Source organism: Aquarana catesbeiana, linkage group LG09 (assembly GCF_042186555.1).
Source record: "Aquarana catesbeiana isolate 2022-GZ linkage group LG09, ASM4218655v1, whole genome shotgun sequence".
Lineage (NCBI taxonomy): Eukaryota > Metazoa > Chordata > Amphibia > Anura > Ranidae > Aquarana > Aquarana catesbeiana.
In genome coordinates this window covers 28,117,024-28,134,455 of record NC_133332.1, presented here as the reverse complement: position 1 = coordinate 28,134,455, position 17,432 = coordinate 28,117,024, and the positions used below count along the sequence as shown (strand labels likewise).

Below are 17,432 nucleotides of genomic sequence, written 5' to 3'. Positions count from 1 at the left end.
TAGTTGGGGTTTCATGGATCGTCTTTTAGTAATAGTAAGTTGGGATAGGTCAGCAAAAATTTGATAATTGTGTCCTTGAAAATTAAGTTCCTTTTTTTCTCTTGCAGCAATTAGTATTTGTTCTTTCGTTCTGTAATAATGAAATTTTGTGATTATATCACGTGGGGGTCCATCTTTCTTTTTGGCTGTGAGGGCTCTGTGTACTCTGTCCAGTTCTAAACGTTCAATAGGGATATCTGGCTTTAGTTCTTGTAATAGAGCAGTAATAGTAGATTGCAGGTCTGTCACAGTTTCAGGTATTCCCCTTATGCGCAAGTTTGAACGTCTGGCTCTATTTTCGTAATCTTCGAGCTTAGTTTGAAGTATTAAATTCTCTTTTTTTAATTGTTCCAATTCTGTTATATTTTCTTGGGTTGTAATTTCAATTTCATCCATTTTTATTTCTAAGGCTGCGGTGCGGTTTCCCAGCTCTCTTATTTCTTTGGTTAGGCTTTTTGTTATTTGGTCTGAGGTTTGTTTTAAAGCCTTATGAAGCATCTTTTCAAATTGTAATAATATTACTGGGGATACTGAGGAGGCTTGTGGAGAAGTTTGTGAGAGGATTTGTTCTGTATCTGACTCAAATGGAGAGTCTTGCTGTGACATTTTCTGTCTGTGAGAGCACCCTGATGCTGTAACTTGTGAGGTGACTGGAGCTGCTTCAGCTGCAGTGAGTGCCTGTGAGCTCTTTGTGAGGTGATTTTTATTTCTGCCACGGTTTCCTCCCAGTACCATATTTCCTGCCCAAACTTTCACAGTTTATTCCCTGGGGCAAAAAGGTTCAAATGGATACCTTTTGAGCCTGCAGGCTCCGCTTTGTCCTTCTCTTCTCTCCTCAGCGGTGTGGAGCTCTAACAATGCATGTCTGCTCCGCTAGGCTCCGCCTCCTGCTCCCCCAAGACAATTTCAAGAAACTTTCATCTACTTCATCTCCTCTAACCTATTCGTTTTTGGCCATTTGGGACTATAGCCTAAAAAATATAACACGGAGCCTACAATTGAGCCCTGGTACTGCTATTGGGCCACTCCTACTTCTACCCAGGCCGCATAGATACTGGTTTTCTCTCATGGACAACGCCTCACAAATACTCTTACACCAAGTGCTACAGAATGAGGAGCTCATTCCACTACGGCAACTCAAAATGCCCTCATCAAACACCAAACTTGACGAATGGCGTTTCATGAAACTTTCTCAGTATATACAAGGGGTCTCAAACTGGCGACCCTCCAGTTCTTGCGAAACTACCATCCCATAATGCCTCTGCCTGTGGGAGTCATGCTTGTAACTGTCAGCCTTGCAATGTCTCATGGGACTTGTAGTTTCGCAACAGCTGGAGGGACGCCAGTTTGAGACCCCTGGTTTATACGCTCACTACCGAAACTCTTTAGGATCACTCAAAGATCTCACCCCTATAAAGCACATTTTTGCCTCAAACAAGGCGCTCTCTAAAGAAGGGCATATTCCAATTTTCTGTGGCTCTCCAAGAGCTGGAGTACAAAGGTCACCCCCATTACTTAGCAGCTTGGGAGCTGGATCTATAACACACACACACTCACAGATGCTCAACAAAACAAAATACTCCAACTAGCCCATGTGTTGTCACTCTCTTCCAGAACTGCTGAGATGAACTTTAAACTGCTGTCATGCTGGCATTACTCCCCGGCACGATTACATCAATTGATGTTTGAATGTTGGCCTTCATACTGGCGAGGATGTGGTTTGGAGGACACTCATGCCCATTTTTGGTGGTCTTGCCCCCTTTTACGCCCGTACTGGACAGAAATCAGATCTCTTGTTTCTCACATCTCTGGTATACCAATACCTGACGACCCTTGGGTCACACATTTCCATTGCTCTCCAGAAGCCATCAATGCTCTTAAAACGGAGTTCCACCCAAAAATGGAACTTCTGCTTTAAGGGAAGGTGACCTCCTGACATGCCACATTTGGCATGTCACTTTTTGGGGGGGGGGGGGGGGGGACCCTCTTTTTAGAGGGTTTCAGCTCCCACTTCCTCCTGGCACACCCGCGGCACCGGAAGTAAGTTCACCTTTCCCCCCTCCCTCTCAGCAATGATCTGGGACACATCACAGGTCCCAGATGATTGCCCGGCCAGTCACAGCGTGCAGCGTGGCGCCCACAGTGACAATACTGGTGCCGCAGAGAGGAGGGGGAGAGGAGCGAGGCTTAGTTCCCCCGCATCGCGGGCTCCCTGGACAGGTAAGTGTCCGATTATTAAAAGTGAACAGCTGTAGTGTTTGTAGCTGCTGACTTAATTTTTTTTTTTTTTTTAATTGGAACTCTGCTTTAAGCGTTCTATTGTTCCTCACCTATTAAATGCTGCTAATGCCCCGTACACGCGATCAGAAATTCGGCCAGCAAAAGACCGATGAGAGCTTTTGGTCGGAAAATGTGACCGTATGTATGCTCCATCGGTCTTTTGCTGGCGGAATTCCAGCCAGCAAAAGATTGAGAGCAGGTTCTCAACTTTTCGGTCGGAAAAAGTTCCTAGCCGAAAATGCGATCGTCTGTACAAATTCCAATGCGCAAAATTCCTTCGCATGCTCGGAAACAATTCGACGCATGCTCGGAAGCATTAAACTTCATTTTCTCGGCTCGTCGTAGTGTTGTACGTCACCGCGTTCTTGACGGTCAAAAGTTTAGCGAACTTCTGTGTGACCGTGTGTAAGCTTGAGCGGAATTCCGTCGGAAAAACCATCCAAGTTGACGGAAAATCCGCTCGTGTGTACGGGGCATAAGTCCCTGATTCCTCTATTTTGGAAAAAGCAACAGACTCCCTCACTAAAATTATGGTTTCAAACCGTGTCTGCACAATGGAAGATCTCACTTTCAAAATTTGTAATGCTCAATCTTCCTTCACTAAAATCAGGGCATGCTGGCTGAAATTCAAATCCACTCCTCGATATACCCCACTGTTGCGGTCCTGCCCGAGCCTGGACCGGCTGTGTGACGTCAGCCAACAGCCGGCTTAAAGAGGAGTTCCACACAAAAATGGAACTTCCGCTTTTCGGAACCCTTCCCCCCTCCGGTGTCACATTTGACACCTTTCAGGGGGGAGGGGGGAGCAGATACCTGTCTAATACAGATATCTTGCTCCCACTTCCGGGCATAGATAGCCGCGCCACCTGCCGGTATCTACGCCACTTCCCGTCCCCCCGCTGTCTTCTGGGAGACACACGGGTCCCAGGAGACAGCAGGGACCAGTGGGAATGCGCAGTGCGACTCGCGCATGCGCAGTAGGGAACCAGGAAGTGAAGCCGCAAGGCTTCACTTCCTGATTCCCTTATCGAAGATGGCGGCGACAGCACCCAAGAGCCGAGGGACAGATTGGCTTCGGGTGCCGACATCGCGGGCGCACTGGACAGATAAGTGTCCTTATTTTAAAAGTCAGAAGCTGCAGTATTTGTAGCTGCTGACTTTTAAAGAAAAAAAAAAATGGCGGAACTCCGCTTTAAGCTGTCCAGATGTCTGCTGAAAACGGGTCACATGAGTCCTGAACAAACTGCACTCCCGTGATCCACAGGAGAAGTACAGCCAAACGAGCTTTGGCTTTACTTCTTTAATATTCTTGCGAGCCTTTTACTATCTCTCCTTAACCACTTGCCAACCGGCTCACGCCGTTATACGTCGGCGAAGTGGCACGGGTGCTTCCCTATCCTCAAATATGTACTCTATGTATGTAATGTATTGTACTCTGTTGAATGGTATTCTGTAACTCTGATTATCTATTACAATAATAAAGCACCACTGTTTTTGTTAAAAAAAAGTGGCACGGGTGCGCAAAATGACATACCTGTACGTCACTCCGTCATCTGCGGCTAGCGCTTACCGCGGGAGCGTGTCTACGAGATGTCCACCGGTGGGCCACGATCGTGGCACCAAGAGGCAGAACGGGGAGATGCCTATGTAAACAAGGCATTTCCCTTTTCTGCCTAGCAACATGACAGGGATCTACTGCTCCCAATGACCGGGAGCAGTGATCGCTGTCATGTTCTAGTGAGTCCCCTCCCCCTACAGTTAGAACACGCTGAGGGAACACAGTTAACCCCTTGATTGCCCCCTAGTGTTTAACCCCTTCCCTGCCAGTGACATTTACACAGTAATCAGTGCTTGCTGTATAAATGTTAATGGTCCCAAAATAGTGTCAAAAGTGTCCGATGTATCCGCTGTAATGTCGCAGTCACAATAAAAATCGCAGATCGCCGCCATTACTAATAAAAAAAAAAAAGAATAATAAAAATGCCATAAAACTATCCCCTATTTTGTTGACGCTATAACTGCTGCGCAAACCAATCAATATACGCTTATTGCGGGGTTTTTTTACCAAAAATGTGTAGAAGAATACATATCGGCCTAAACTGAGGAAGAAATTCGTTTTTTAATATATTTTTGGGGGATATTTATTATAGCAAAAAGTTAAAAATATTGCTTTCTTTAAAAAAATTGTCGCTCTCTTTTTGTTTATAGCGCAAAAAATAAAAACCGCAGAGGTGATCAAATACCACCAAAAGAAAGCTCTATTTGTGGGAAAAAAAAGGACGTCATTTTTGTTTGAGTGCAACATCGCACAACCGCGCAATTGTCAGTTAAATTGACGCAGTGCTTCAATAAAAAGATTTTCAAAAAAAAAAAAAAAAGGTGACGCAGTGCCGAATAGCAAAAAAGGGCCTGGTCATGAAGGGGGTAAATCCTTCCGGGGCTGAAGTGGTGAATGAATGTTGCTATTATATGCATTTACCTGGGATCTGTCACGGCACCTTGCGCTCTCCTTTTTCTGAATCTTTCTCTGTTCTGCTTCTTCCTTTCTTTTATTCTCACCCGTTTTCTATCCTCTCCCCTCTACATACTGTTGTAGAGTGAAAATGACTCGAGATGATTTGTAATGACTCTGTTATGATGGGTAACACCCCCTGATTTGTGGATTGTTGTACCATCCAATGTACAAGTCTTCCTTAATGTTTTTGTGTTTGTTTTTTGGGTGGGGGGCAAATTTTGAGTCAAATTAAATGTCAGTACGTTCAAAGCATCACTAATTATTAATAGCATTCATGGCAGCAAATAAGAAACTGATATGGTCCACATAGCCTGTCTACTGGTCTCATAAGTATAAAAATAATAATTTCCCATTGTTCAAATATTTTTATGTTGATATACACTATATTAAAAAAAGTATTGGGACGCCCGCCTTTACACGCACATGAACTTTAATGACATCCCAGTCTTAGTCCATAGGGTTCAATATTGAGTTGGCCCACCCTTTGCAGCTATAACAGCTTCAACTCTTCTGGGAAGGCTGTCCACAAGGTTTAGTAATGTGTCTATGGGAATGTTTGACCATTCTTTTAGAAGGACATTTGTGAGGTCAGGCATTGATGTTGGATGAGAAGGCCTGGCTCGCAGTCTCCACTCTAATTCATCCCAAATGTGTTCTATCGGGTTGGGGTCAGGACTCTGTGCAGGCCAGTCAAGTTTCTCCCCGCCCCCAAACTCGCTCATCTATGTCTTTATGGACCTTGCTTTGTGCACTGGTCCAAATCATTTGGTGGAGGGGGGATTATGGTGTGGGGTTGTTTTTCAGAGGTTGGGCTTGGCTCCTTAGTTCCAGTGAAGGGAACTCTTAAGGCATCAGCATACCAATACATTTTGGACAATTTCATGCTTCCAACTTTGTGGGAACAGTTTGGGGATGGCCCCTTCCTGTTCCAACATGACTGCGCACCAGTGCACAAAGCAAGGTCCATAAAGACATGGTTGAGTGAGTTTGGGGTGGAGGAACTTGACTGGCCTGCACAGAGTCCTGACCTCAACCCGATAGTACATCTTTGGGATGAATTAGAAGACTGTGAACCAGGCCTTCTCGTCCAACATCAGTGCCTGACCTCACAAATGCGCTTCTGGAAGAATGGTCAAAAATGACAGTTTGTGCGTGTAAAGGCAGGCGTCCCAATACTTTTGGTAATATAGTATATTAAAGTATTTTGAACCAAGCGTAACCATAAAATAAAAAAAAAAACACATATAAAGTGCACAATTTTTTTTTTTTTTTTATTTCTGCTTGCAAAGTGAAAGCAAAGCATTGATGTGAATATGGACACTCTGGCTCTTTCATGATGATATCTGTAGGCACTTTTTAATAACCTTTAACCACTTGACGACCGCCTCACGCCGATGTACGTCGGCAAAGTGGCACGGACAGGCAAAATCACGTACAGGGTACGTGATTTGCCTTCCGCGGGTGGGGGGTCCGATCGGACCCCCCCCCGGTGCCCGAGGCGGTCGTCTTTTGTCCAGCGGCGATCGGTGATGAGGGGGAGACCATCCGTTCGTGGCCCCCCCCTCGCGATCGCCGCCGGCCAATGAAAACACTCCTTTGCTGCTGTATGCTAAACAGCAGCAAAGGAAGTGATGTCATCTCCCCTCGGGTCGGTATTTTCCGTTCCGGCCCGAGGAGAGAAGACATCTATGTGAGTGCACCAACACACACACACACAGTAGAACATGCCAGGCATACAAAACACCCCGATCCCCCCCCCGATCGCCCCCCGATCCCCCCCCCCCCCCTGTCACAAACTGACACCAGCAGTTTTTTTTTTTTTTTTTTTCTGATTACTGCATAGTGTCAGTTTGTGACAGTTACAGTGTTGGGACAGTGAGTACTACCCCCCTTTAGGTCTAGGGTACCCCCCTAACCCCCCCTAATAAAGTTTTAACCCCTTGATCACCCCCTGTCATCAGTGTCACTAAGCGATCATTTTTCTGATCGCTGTATTAGTGTCGCTGGTGACGCTAGTTAGTGAGGTAAATATTTAGGTTCGCCGTCAGCGTTTTATAGCGTCAGGGACCCCCATATACTACCTAATAAATGTTTTAACCCCTTGATTGCCCCCTAGTTAACCCTTTCACCACTGATCACCGTATAACTGTTACGGTTGATGCTGGTTAGTTTGTTTATTTTTTATAGTGTCAGGGCACCCGCCGTTTATTACCAAATAAAGGTTTAGCCCCCTGATCGCCCGGCGGTGATATGCGTCGCCCCAGGCAGCGTCAGATTAGCGCCAGTACCGCTAACACCCACGCACACAGCATGCGCCTCCCTTAGTGGTATAGTATCTGTACGGATCAATATCTGATCTGATCAGATCTATACTAGCATCCCCAGCAGTTTAGGGTTCCCAAAAACGCAGTGTTAGCGGGATCAGCCCAGATACCTGCTAGCACCTGCGTTTTGTGCCTCCGCCCAGCCCACCCAAGTGCAGTATCGATCGATCACTGTCACTTACAAAACACTAAACGCATAACTGCAGCGTTCGCAGAGTCAGGCCTGATCCCTGCGATCGCTAACAGTTTTTTTGGTAGCATTTTGGTGAACTAGCAAGCACCAGCCCCAGGCGTCAGATTAGCGCCAGTACCGCTAACACCCACGCACGCAGCATACGCCTCCCTTAGTGGTATAGTATCTGAACGGATCAATATCTGATCCGATCAGATCTATACTAGCGTCCCCAGCAGTTTAGGGTTCCCAAAAACGCAGTGTTACCGGGATCAGCCCAGATACCTGCTAGCACCTGCGTTTTGCCCCTCCGCCCGGCCCAGCCCAGCCCACCCAAGTGCAGTATCGATCGATCACTGACACTTACAAAACACTAAACGCATAACTGCAGCGTTCGCAGAGTCAGGCCTGATCCCTGCGATCGCTAACAGTTTTTTTTGTAGCGTTTTGGTGAACTGGCAAGCACCAGCCCCAGGCAGCGTCAGATTAGCGCCAGTACCGCTAACACCCACGCACGCACCGTACACCTCCCTTAGTGGTATAGTATCTGATCGCATCAATATCTGATCCGATCAGATCTATACTAGCGTCACCAGCAGTTTAGGGTTCCCAAAAACGCAGTGTTAGCGGGATCAGCCCAGATACCTGCTAGCACCTGCGTTTTGCCCCTCCGCCCGGCCCGGCCCAGCCCACCCAAGTGCAGTATCGATCGATCACTGTCACTTACAAAACACTAAACGCATAACTGCAGCGTTCGCAGAGTCAGGCCTGATCCCTGCGATCGCTAACGTTTTTTGGTAGCGTTTTGGTGAACTGGCAAGCGCCAGCGGCCTAGTACACCCCGGTCGTAGTCAAACCAGCACTGCAGTAACACTTGGTGACGTGGCGAGTCCCATAAGTGCAGTTGAAGCTGGTGAGGTGGCAAGCACAAGTAGTGTCCCGCTGCCACCAAAAAGACAAACACAGGCCCATCGTGCCCATAATGCCCTTCCTGCTGCATTCGCCAATCCTAATTGGGAACCCACCGCTTCTGCAGCGCCCGTACTTCCCCCATTCACATCCCCAACCAAATGCAGTCGGCTGCATGAGAGGCATTTTTATGTCCTCCCGAGTACCCCTACCCAACGAACCCCCAAAAAAGATGTCGTGTCTGCAGCAAACGCGGATATAGGCGTGACACCCGCTATTATTGTCCCTCCTGTCCTGACAATCCTGGTCTTTGCATTGGTGAATGTTTTGAACGCTACCATTCACTAGTTGAGTATTAGCGTAGGGTACAGCATTGCACAGACTAGGCACACTTTCACAGGGTCTCCCAAGATGCCATCGCATTTTGAGAGACCCGAACCTGGAACCGGTTACAGTTATAAAAGTTAGTTACAAAAAAAGTGTAAAAAAAAAAAAAAAATATGAAATAAAAAAAAATAGTTGTTGTTTTATTGTTCTCTCTCTCTCTATTCTCTCTCTCTATTGTTCTGCTCTTTTTTACTGTATTCTATTCTGCAATGTTTTATTGTTATTGTTATTGTTATTATGTTTTATCATGTTTGTTTTTCAGGTGTGTAATTATTTACACTTTACTGTGCTTTATTGTTAACCATTGTTAACCATTTTTTTGTCTTCAGGTACGCCATTCACGACTTTGAGTGGTTATACCAGAATGATGCCTGCAGGTTTAGGTATCATCTTGGTATCATTCTTTTCAGCCAGCGGTCGGCTTTCATGTAAAAGCAATCCTAGCGGCTAATTAGCCTCTAGACTGCTTTTACAAGCCGTGGGAGGGAATGCCCCCCCCCCCCCCCACCGTCTTCCGTGTTTTTCTCTGGCTCTCCTGTCTCAACAGGGAACCTGAGAATGCAGCCGGTGATTCAGCCAGCTGACCATAGAGCTGATCAGAGACCAGAGTGGCTCCAAACATCTCTATGGCCTAAGAAACCGGAAGCTACGAGTATTTCATGACTTAGATTTCGCCGGATGTAAATAGCGCCATTGGGAAATTGGGGAAGCATTTTATCACACCGATCTTGGTGTGGTCAGATGCTTTGAGGGCAGAGGAGAGATCTAGGGTCTAATAGACCACAATTTTTTCAAAAAAGAGTACCTGTCACTACCTATTGCTATCATAGGGGATATTTACATTCCCCGAGATAACAATAAAAATGATTAAAAAAAAAAATATGAAAGGAACAGTTTAAAAGTAAGATTAAAAAAGCAAAAAAATAATAAAGAAAAAAAAAAAAAAAAAAAAAAAACACCCCTGTCGCCCCCTGCTCTCGCGCTAAGGCGAACGCAAGCGGCGGTCTGTCGTCAAACATAAACAGCAATTGCACCATGCATGTGAGGTATCACCGCGAAGGCCAGATCGAGGGCAGTAATTTTTCCAGTAGACCTCCTCTGTAAATCTAAAGTGGTAACCTGTAAAGGCTTTTGAAGGCTTTTAAACATGTATTTATTTTGTTGCCACTGCACGTTTGTGCGCAATTTTAAAGCATGTCATGTTTGGTATCCATGTACTCGGCCTAAGATCATCTTTTTTATTTCATCAAACATTTGGGCAATATAGCGTGTTTTAGTGCATTAAAATTAAAAAAAGTGTGTTTTTTCCCCAAAAAATGCGTTTGAAAAATCGCTGCGCAATTACTGTGTGAAAAAAAAAAATGAAACACCCACCATTTTAATCTGTAGGGCATTTGCTTTAAAAAAATATATAATGTTTGGGGGTTCAAAGTAATTTTTTTGCAAAAAAAAAAAACTTTTTCATGTAAACAATAAGTGTCAGAAAGGGCTTTGTCTTCAAGTGGTTAGAAGAGTGGGTGATGTGTGACATAAGCTTCTAAATGTTGTGCATAAAATGCCAGGACAGTTCAAAACCCCCCCAAATGACCCCATTTTGGAAAGTAGACACCCCAAGCTATTTGCTGAGAGGCATGTCGAGTCCATGGAATATTTTATATTGCGACACAAGTTGCGGGAAAGAGACAAATTTTTTTTTTTTTTTTTTTTTTTGCACAAAGTTGTCACTAAATGATATATTGCTCAAACATGCCATGGGAATATGTGAAATTACACCCCAAAATACATTCTGCTGCTTCTCCTGAGTACGGGGATACCACATGTGTGAGACTTTTTGGGAGCCTAGCCGCGTACAGGACCCCGAAAACCAAGCACCGCCTTCAGGCTTTCTAAGGGCGTGAATTTTTGATTTCACTCTTCACTGCCTATCACAGTTTCGGAGGCCATGGAATGCCCAGGTGGCACAAAACCCCCCCAAATGACCCCATTTTGGAAAGTAGACACCCCAAGCTATTTGCTGAGAGGTATAGTGAGTATTTTGCAGACCTCACTTTTTGTCACAAAGTTTTGAAAATTGAAAAAAGAAAAAAAAAAAATGTTTTTTCTTGTCTTTCTTCATTTTCAAAAACAAATGAGAGCTGCAAAATACTCACCATGCCTTTCAGCAAATAGCTTGGGGTGTCTACTTTCCAAAATGGGGTCATTTGGGGGGGTTTTGTGCCACCTGGGCATTCCATGGCCTCCGAAACTGTGATAGGCAGTAAAGAGTGAAATCAAAAATTTTCACCCTTAGAAATCCTGAAGGCAGTGATTGGTTTTCGGGGCCCCGTACGCGGCTAGGCTCCCAAAAAGTCCCACACATGTGGTATCCCCATACTCAGGAGAAGCAGCTAAATGTATTTTGGGGTGCAATTCCACATATGCCCATGGCCTGTGTGAGCAATATATCATTTAGTGACAACTTTATGAAAAAAAAAAAAAAAAAAAAAAAAAAGTGTCACTTTCCCGCAACTTGTGTCAAAATATAAAATATTCCATGGACTCAATATGCCTCTCAGCAAATAGCTTGGGGTGTCTACTTTCCAAAATGGGGTCATTTTGGGGGGTTTTGTGCCACCTGGGCATTCCATGGCCTCCGAAACTGTGATAGGCAGTGAAGAGTGAAAGCAAAAATTTACACCCTTAGAAATCCTGAAGGCGGTGATTGGTTTTCGGGGCCCCGTACGCGGCTAGGCTCCCAAAAAGTCCCACACATGTGGTATCCCCATACTCAGGAGAAGCAGCTAAATGTATTTTGGGGTGCAATTCCACATAGGCCCATGGCCTGTGTGAGCAATATATCATTTAGTGACGACTTTTTGTAAATATTTTTTTTTTTTTTTTTTTTGTCATTTTTCAATCACTTGGGACAAAAAAAATAAATATTCAATGGGTTCAACATGCCTCTCAGCAATTTCCTTGGGGTGTCTACTTTCCAAAATGGGGTCATTTGGGGGGGTTTTGTACTGCCCTGCCATTTTAGCACCTCAAGAAATGACATAGGCAGTCATAAACTAAAAGCTGTGTAAATTCCAGAAAATGTACCCTAGTTTGTAGACGCTATAACTTTTGCGCAAACCAATAAATATACGCTTATTGACATTTTTTTTACCAAAGACATGTGGCCGAATACATTTTGGCCTAAATGTATGACTAAAATTTAGTTTATTGGATTTTTTTTATAACAAAAAGTAGAAAATATCATTTTTTTTCAAAATTTTCGGTCTTTTTCCGTTTATAGCGCAAAAAATAAAAACCGCAGAGGTGATCAAATACCATCAAAAGAAAGCTCTATTTGTGGGAAGAAAAGGACGCAAATTTCGTTTGGGTACAGCATTGCATGACCGCGCAATTAGCAGTTAAAGCGACGCAGTGCCAAATTGGAAAAAGACCTCTGGTCCTTAGGCAGCATAATGGTCCGGGGCTCAAGTGGTTAATGACACACAAGTACATGCAGGTATGATGAGTGTGATCTCGGCTGCTACTTCTATGCTAAAATCTTTGTTCCATTTATTTGGGGGAAATTGCCTGTTGGGATATACAATAAGCACAGAGCATACTGGTGATCCATCTCAGGCTTTAAAGTGAGGCCATCCTTTAATGACATTGTAGAGGCTGTTTCCGGGACATTCGGTTGGATTCACGTTTCGGTGACCCCGCAGTCTATAATCGCCTATGATTAACTTTCTGGCCACCCCGCATTGGATAAGATTTTTGGCAGCATTCAGGGCGGCAATGTTGGGGACACGATCTGTATAGAGGAAAAAAAATATATAGTCATGAAAATAAATTGGCAGCTTTAGTGGAGGAAGCAAAGAAATTGCCATTTTTTGAGGATTTTATACCTTTAAAAATGTTTGTTGGCCTTTAAAAAAAGTCATTCTCTTAAAATACAACTCAGTTATTTTTACAGGATTTGGTTATATCTGATAAAGCGGTATTAAGCCCAAAAGCAAACATTTATTATACATATATATATAATATATATAATATATATATATAATATATAATATTATACTTCTATATTTATTAAACATTTATTATACATATGTATATATAATATATATAATATATATATATAATATATAATATTATACTTCTATATTTATTAAACATTTATTATATTGCAGCTTACCAACTTTTAGATTTATTATTTTATTTATTTAGTATTTACATGTTTTTATATAGCGCCATCAATTTACGCAGCGCTTTACATATACATTGTACATTCACATCAGTCCCTGCCCTCGAGGAGCTTACAATCTAAGGTCCCTAACTCACATTCATACATACTAGGGCCAACCAACCTACCAGCATGTCTTTGGAGTGTGGACTGCATTTGTTTTCTTTTTTAGGCTTCCTTTCTTCTATTCTCATTTGATGATCCAGTCAGTAATGCCGCGTACACACGAGCGGAATGTCCGACAGAAAAAGTCAGACGGAAGCTTTTCATCGTCTATTCCGATCGTGTGTGGGCCTCATCGGACTTTTTTTTTTTTTTTTAATTCTGAGGGACCTAGAAATGGAACATGTTCTAAATATTTCCGACGGACCCAATTCCTATCGGGATAACCGATCGTCTGTATGCTGTTGAGACGGACCAAAAACGGCGCATGCTCTGAAGCAAGTACGAGACGGAAGCTATTGGCTACTGGCTATTGAACGTCCTTTTTCCAGTCCCGTCGTACGTGTTGTACGTCACCGCGTTCTTAACGATCGTACTTTGGTTGGACTTTGGGTTGACCGTGTGTGGGCAAGACCGCTTGAATGGAATTCCGTCGCAGTTCCGTCGGAGAAACCTTCGGAGTTTATTCCGACGGCAAAACCGGTCGTGTGTACGCGGCATAAGTCTGTTGTTTTTCAAAAGGAACAAGCTCTCCAGCGGAATGTATCAGTTTACAGGGTTGAGACAAGCCATTTACTACTGACAGGGGTGCTTATAATAATCCGTTTTATTTATTCTTGTCAAATCTGTATCCCAAAAGGAAAAAAAAAAAAAGGTTGTAACTGATCATAAAGTATTAGCTAGGTTTGGTTTAATTGTGTTAGGGTATTTAAATCTGCTAGCACATTTAACACTCCCCTTCCCCCAGACAAAACAGGAGGGGGGGAGCCTAAGAAAAGAAAATGAATGCAGCCACCCCATCTAATAACTGGTAAGCTTCAATATATTACATTTTTGGGTTTAAACCCACATTAACCGCTTCCTGACCGCGCTATAGCCAAAAAACGGCTACAGCATAGGCTTACGTTGCCGGGAGGACATCCATGGACGTCCTCCTATGGTCATACTGATCATTAGGAAACAGCTGATCACAGATCAGGGTAAAGGGCCAATCAGAGCTGTGTTCAAAAACTGCTGATCACAATGTAAACATAAGACATGGAATTGGCATTCCATTCTTCAGGCTGGCAGCGTGAGGAGAGGAGAGCCGATAACTGGCTTGTGTGAAAGGGACATCTACTCTGTTCATCAGGGCAGTCCCAACAGTGCCCACCAGTGCTGCCAATCAGTGCCGCCTGTCAGTGCCCACCTGTGCTGCCTATCAGTGCTGCCAATATGTGCCCATCAGTGCTGCCAATACGTGCCCGTCAGTGCCGCCTATGAGTGCCCATCAACGCAGCCTCATCAGCGCACATCAAAAGAAACGAAAAGGAGAAAAATTGCCCGTTTGCAAAATTGTATAACAAACTATGAAAAACTTTTTTGTGTTCAAAATTTTTGGTCTTTTTTTATTTGTTTAACAACAAAAAATAAAAATAAAAAACCCAGTGCTAAATAAATACCACCAAAAGAAAGCTCTATTTGTGTGAAACAAATGTTAAAAATTTCATTTGGGTACAGTGGTGTTGTATGACCGCGCAATTTTCATTCAAAGTGTGACAGCGATGAAAAATGAATAATTGGCCTGGGCAGGAAGGGGGTGAAAGTGCCCGGCAGGCAAGTGGTTAAGCAACCTTGTGTTGTATGCCAGGGCACTCAAGCCTTAATTCAAGTCAACTTTTTTAAAAGAGAAGTATGGGGTTTTGTTTTTTTGCAGATTTATACTTACCTAGGTGGATGCTGCATCTGTCCCCCTCTAACACTGAGAACCGAGCGATCGAACACCGCCGATCACTCGGTTCTCGCAGATCCCTGAGCAGAGACCTGTAGACTGTCAGTCACTGCTCTCTGGCCATCTCAGGCTCTTAGTGGCTCACGGAGAGGCTGAGCCTGTTGCCAGGCCAGGCATGTGGGAGGTTTCCGAACCCAGTGCCACAATCTTGCCCAAGCCTGGACCAGCTCTGTGACGTCAGCCCGCTGTCTGCTGAAAACTAGTGCAAAATGAACTGCACTCCTGTGATCCATAAGAGAAATACAGCCACACAAGCTTTGACTTTACTTCTCCTTTTAAAAGCACCCCATACCAGTGGCGGGGGGCGCAAACTAACAATCCCCCCCCTTGGGAGACGGGCGGCGTCTGAGAAGGTGGCAATTGCCACAAGTGCCCTCCCCCCTTTGGGAGACGGATGGTGGAGGAGAAAGTGGCGATCACCACAAGCACAACACCCACCCACCGACATAAGACTCCCTGGCCAATTGGGTCTCAGGAGTCACTTCCTGATTGGCTGGGAGGAGAATCAGGAAGACAATAGAGAATATTCATTTGCTATTGTCACACAACTGGGTGGGCTCAGGGCGCAGTGCTCTGCAGCCCAAGCCCACCCTTTTTTTAAGCCAGTTAGAGCCTCAGGCTCTAATCACATGCTTAAAAAAAAAACCATTGGAATCCATGCATCTGGCACCCAACATGTAGATTAGGGGCCGGACGCATGGATTAGTGGGGCTGTGCCCCTGTGCCCCTAATGGCTGGGCGGCCAATGCCCCATACCCATGTGACTAACCTAACATTTCTATTGATAAACATTTTACCAAACTCAAATGCCAATTCTCCAGACATTTTCCAGATGTGGTTCTTACAACAGAGAGCTGTAGCCGGGGGGGTCACATGGCTGATGTCTTTAGGCAATATCTGCATTCAGGAGTAGATGTTGGTTGGCTGTTATCCTGAAGTATAGGTAGGTGAGCGTCTGAAAACCTTTATCGGTTGACCTATTGGTATAGAGGTGGATACCAAAAGCCGACTTTTCATGATGGAGGGTAAAATAAATCCCAAAAACGCCTGAACAGTTTTGCAACTGAAAACTGTACATATCTTCGCAACTACTAAGTGTACCCAGGTAAATTAGATCTTGGGGGTTTTTTTTCAGGACAAATTGGGATTTAATTTGGTGGCAAATGGTAATGGATATCTCAGGGGGGGTTTTTTTATTAAAGAAAAACTGGCACAAAGAAATGTAGCTGTATATCATATATTTATAAAAATGTTATACATATTTTTGTTTTATACCTATAGTACATCCCGGAAACAATAGTGCGCATTTTGCATTTTTTATGCTACCTAAAATACACTGACACTGATACTAAATTAAAAAATAAGAAGTGTTCAAAAAATATATATATATATATATATATATATATTAATAACAAATAAAGAAAAAATAGCTAGATCAGGGTTTGATCTAGGTTAGTGTCAGCGTTAGGGTCAAGGGTCCATGTCAATGTCAAAGCCAGGGTCAGTGTATTTTATTTAGGATAAAAAAACATAATTGTGCCTAAACACCATTTGACCTTAATCTTTAACTTTAAACCATGGCCTTTAACCCTAACCTTGACTCAGACACCTGCTTTAACCACTTGATCCCTGCAACTGCGTGCATTGAACACGAAACCTAGAAAGTCTACTTTAAATTCTATTCAGATTTTCTTCAGGGTTCCAAAGGGGCTTCTTTACGTTTTGGTGTTTCAAAGGTTCCCCTTTACTGTATCACTATCAAGGCTTGGAATTGTTGCATAAAATGTGTAAAATTGGAAGGATCCTGAGGGATAGTTAGTATGATCACTCCAGATGCCAATTAAGCAATAAAAACCCTATCAGGGGTGTGACAGTACTTATGCTGCACTTAAATCCCAAGCTGTGTTGTAAGCCCTATCTAGTCTTTCTCGATTAAGGGGGAGGTGCCTGTGACAATAACGGTTTTCAATAAACCCCAAAATGAGTAAGGAGATAGGAAGTTGCACTGAACACAATTCCACCCTTCTTTTCCCAAAGTTTGGAAGCCTGCGACAAACAATCAGATTCAAATCTTGTATCCACAGGGCCAGGCAGAGACCTACTACTTTCCATATAAACCCAAAACTAAAACAAGCTCAAGCAAATCAAGCTGAATAAACAGTACTTAGAGGGTCTGTAAGCCTCGAATAACTTCCAACTAAGCCTGTCATAAAATGACCACCTCATAAGACCTTCAGCAGCCATTGTAAACCTCCAAACCTCCTTAATTCATGCCATAATTACACCAGAAGATCAGTTTACCCAATAAACATTTAAGTTTGGCTCTACTTGATCTTAATCTGCCCTTTTCATACAACCCAGATTTCAAAACCTATTCATATTCCATAAGTCCTGATATGATAAAAGTACAGTCATAACAAGTGTTTACATTATTGTAATGTACGGCCGTGGCCAAAAGTTTTGCGAATGACACAAATATTAATTTTCCCAAAGTCTGCTGCTTCAGTGTTTTTAGATCTTTTTGTCAGATGTTACTACCAAAGTATAATTACAAGCATTTCATAAGTGGCAAAGGCTTTTATTGACCCTTACATTAAGTTTATGCAAAGAGTCAATATTTGCAGTGTTGACCCTTCTTTTTCAAGACCTCTGCA

The 17,432-nt window shown here is 43.6% G+C and overlaps 1 protein-coding gene across 1 annotated transcript in view; it reads right to left on the bottom strand.

Moving 5' to 3' along the window:
• Positions 1-12,101: 12,101 nt before the first annotated feature.
• LOC141107444 (peptidoglycan-recognition protein SC2-like) overlaps positions 12,102-17,432 on the bottom strand; it is a 31,783-nt gene continuing 26,452 nt past the window's right edge. The window contains exon 5 of the mRNA XM_073598168.1: positions 12,102-12,413. Coding sequence (XP_073454269.1) covers positions 12,235-12,413 — 179 coding nt within the window. The 3' untranslated portion in view covers positions 12,102-12,234. The remainder of the gene's footprint in view (positions 12,414-17,432) is intronic.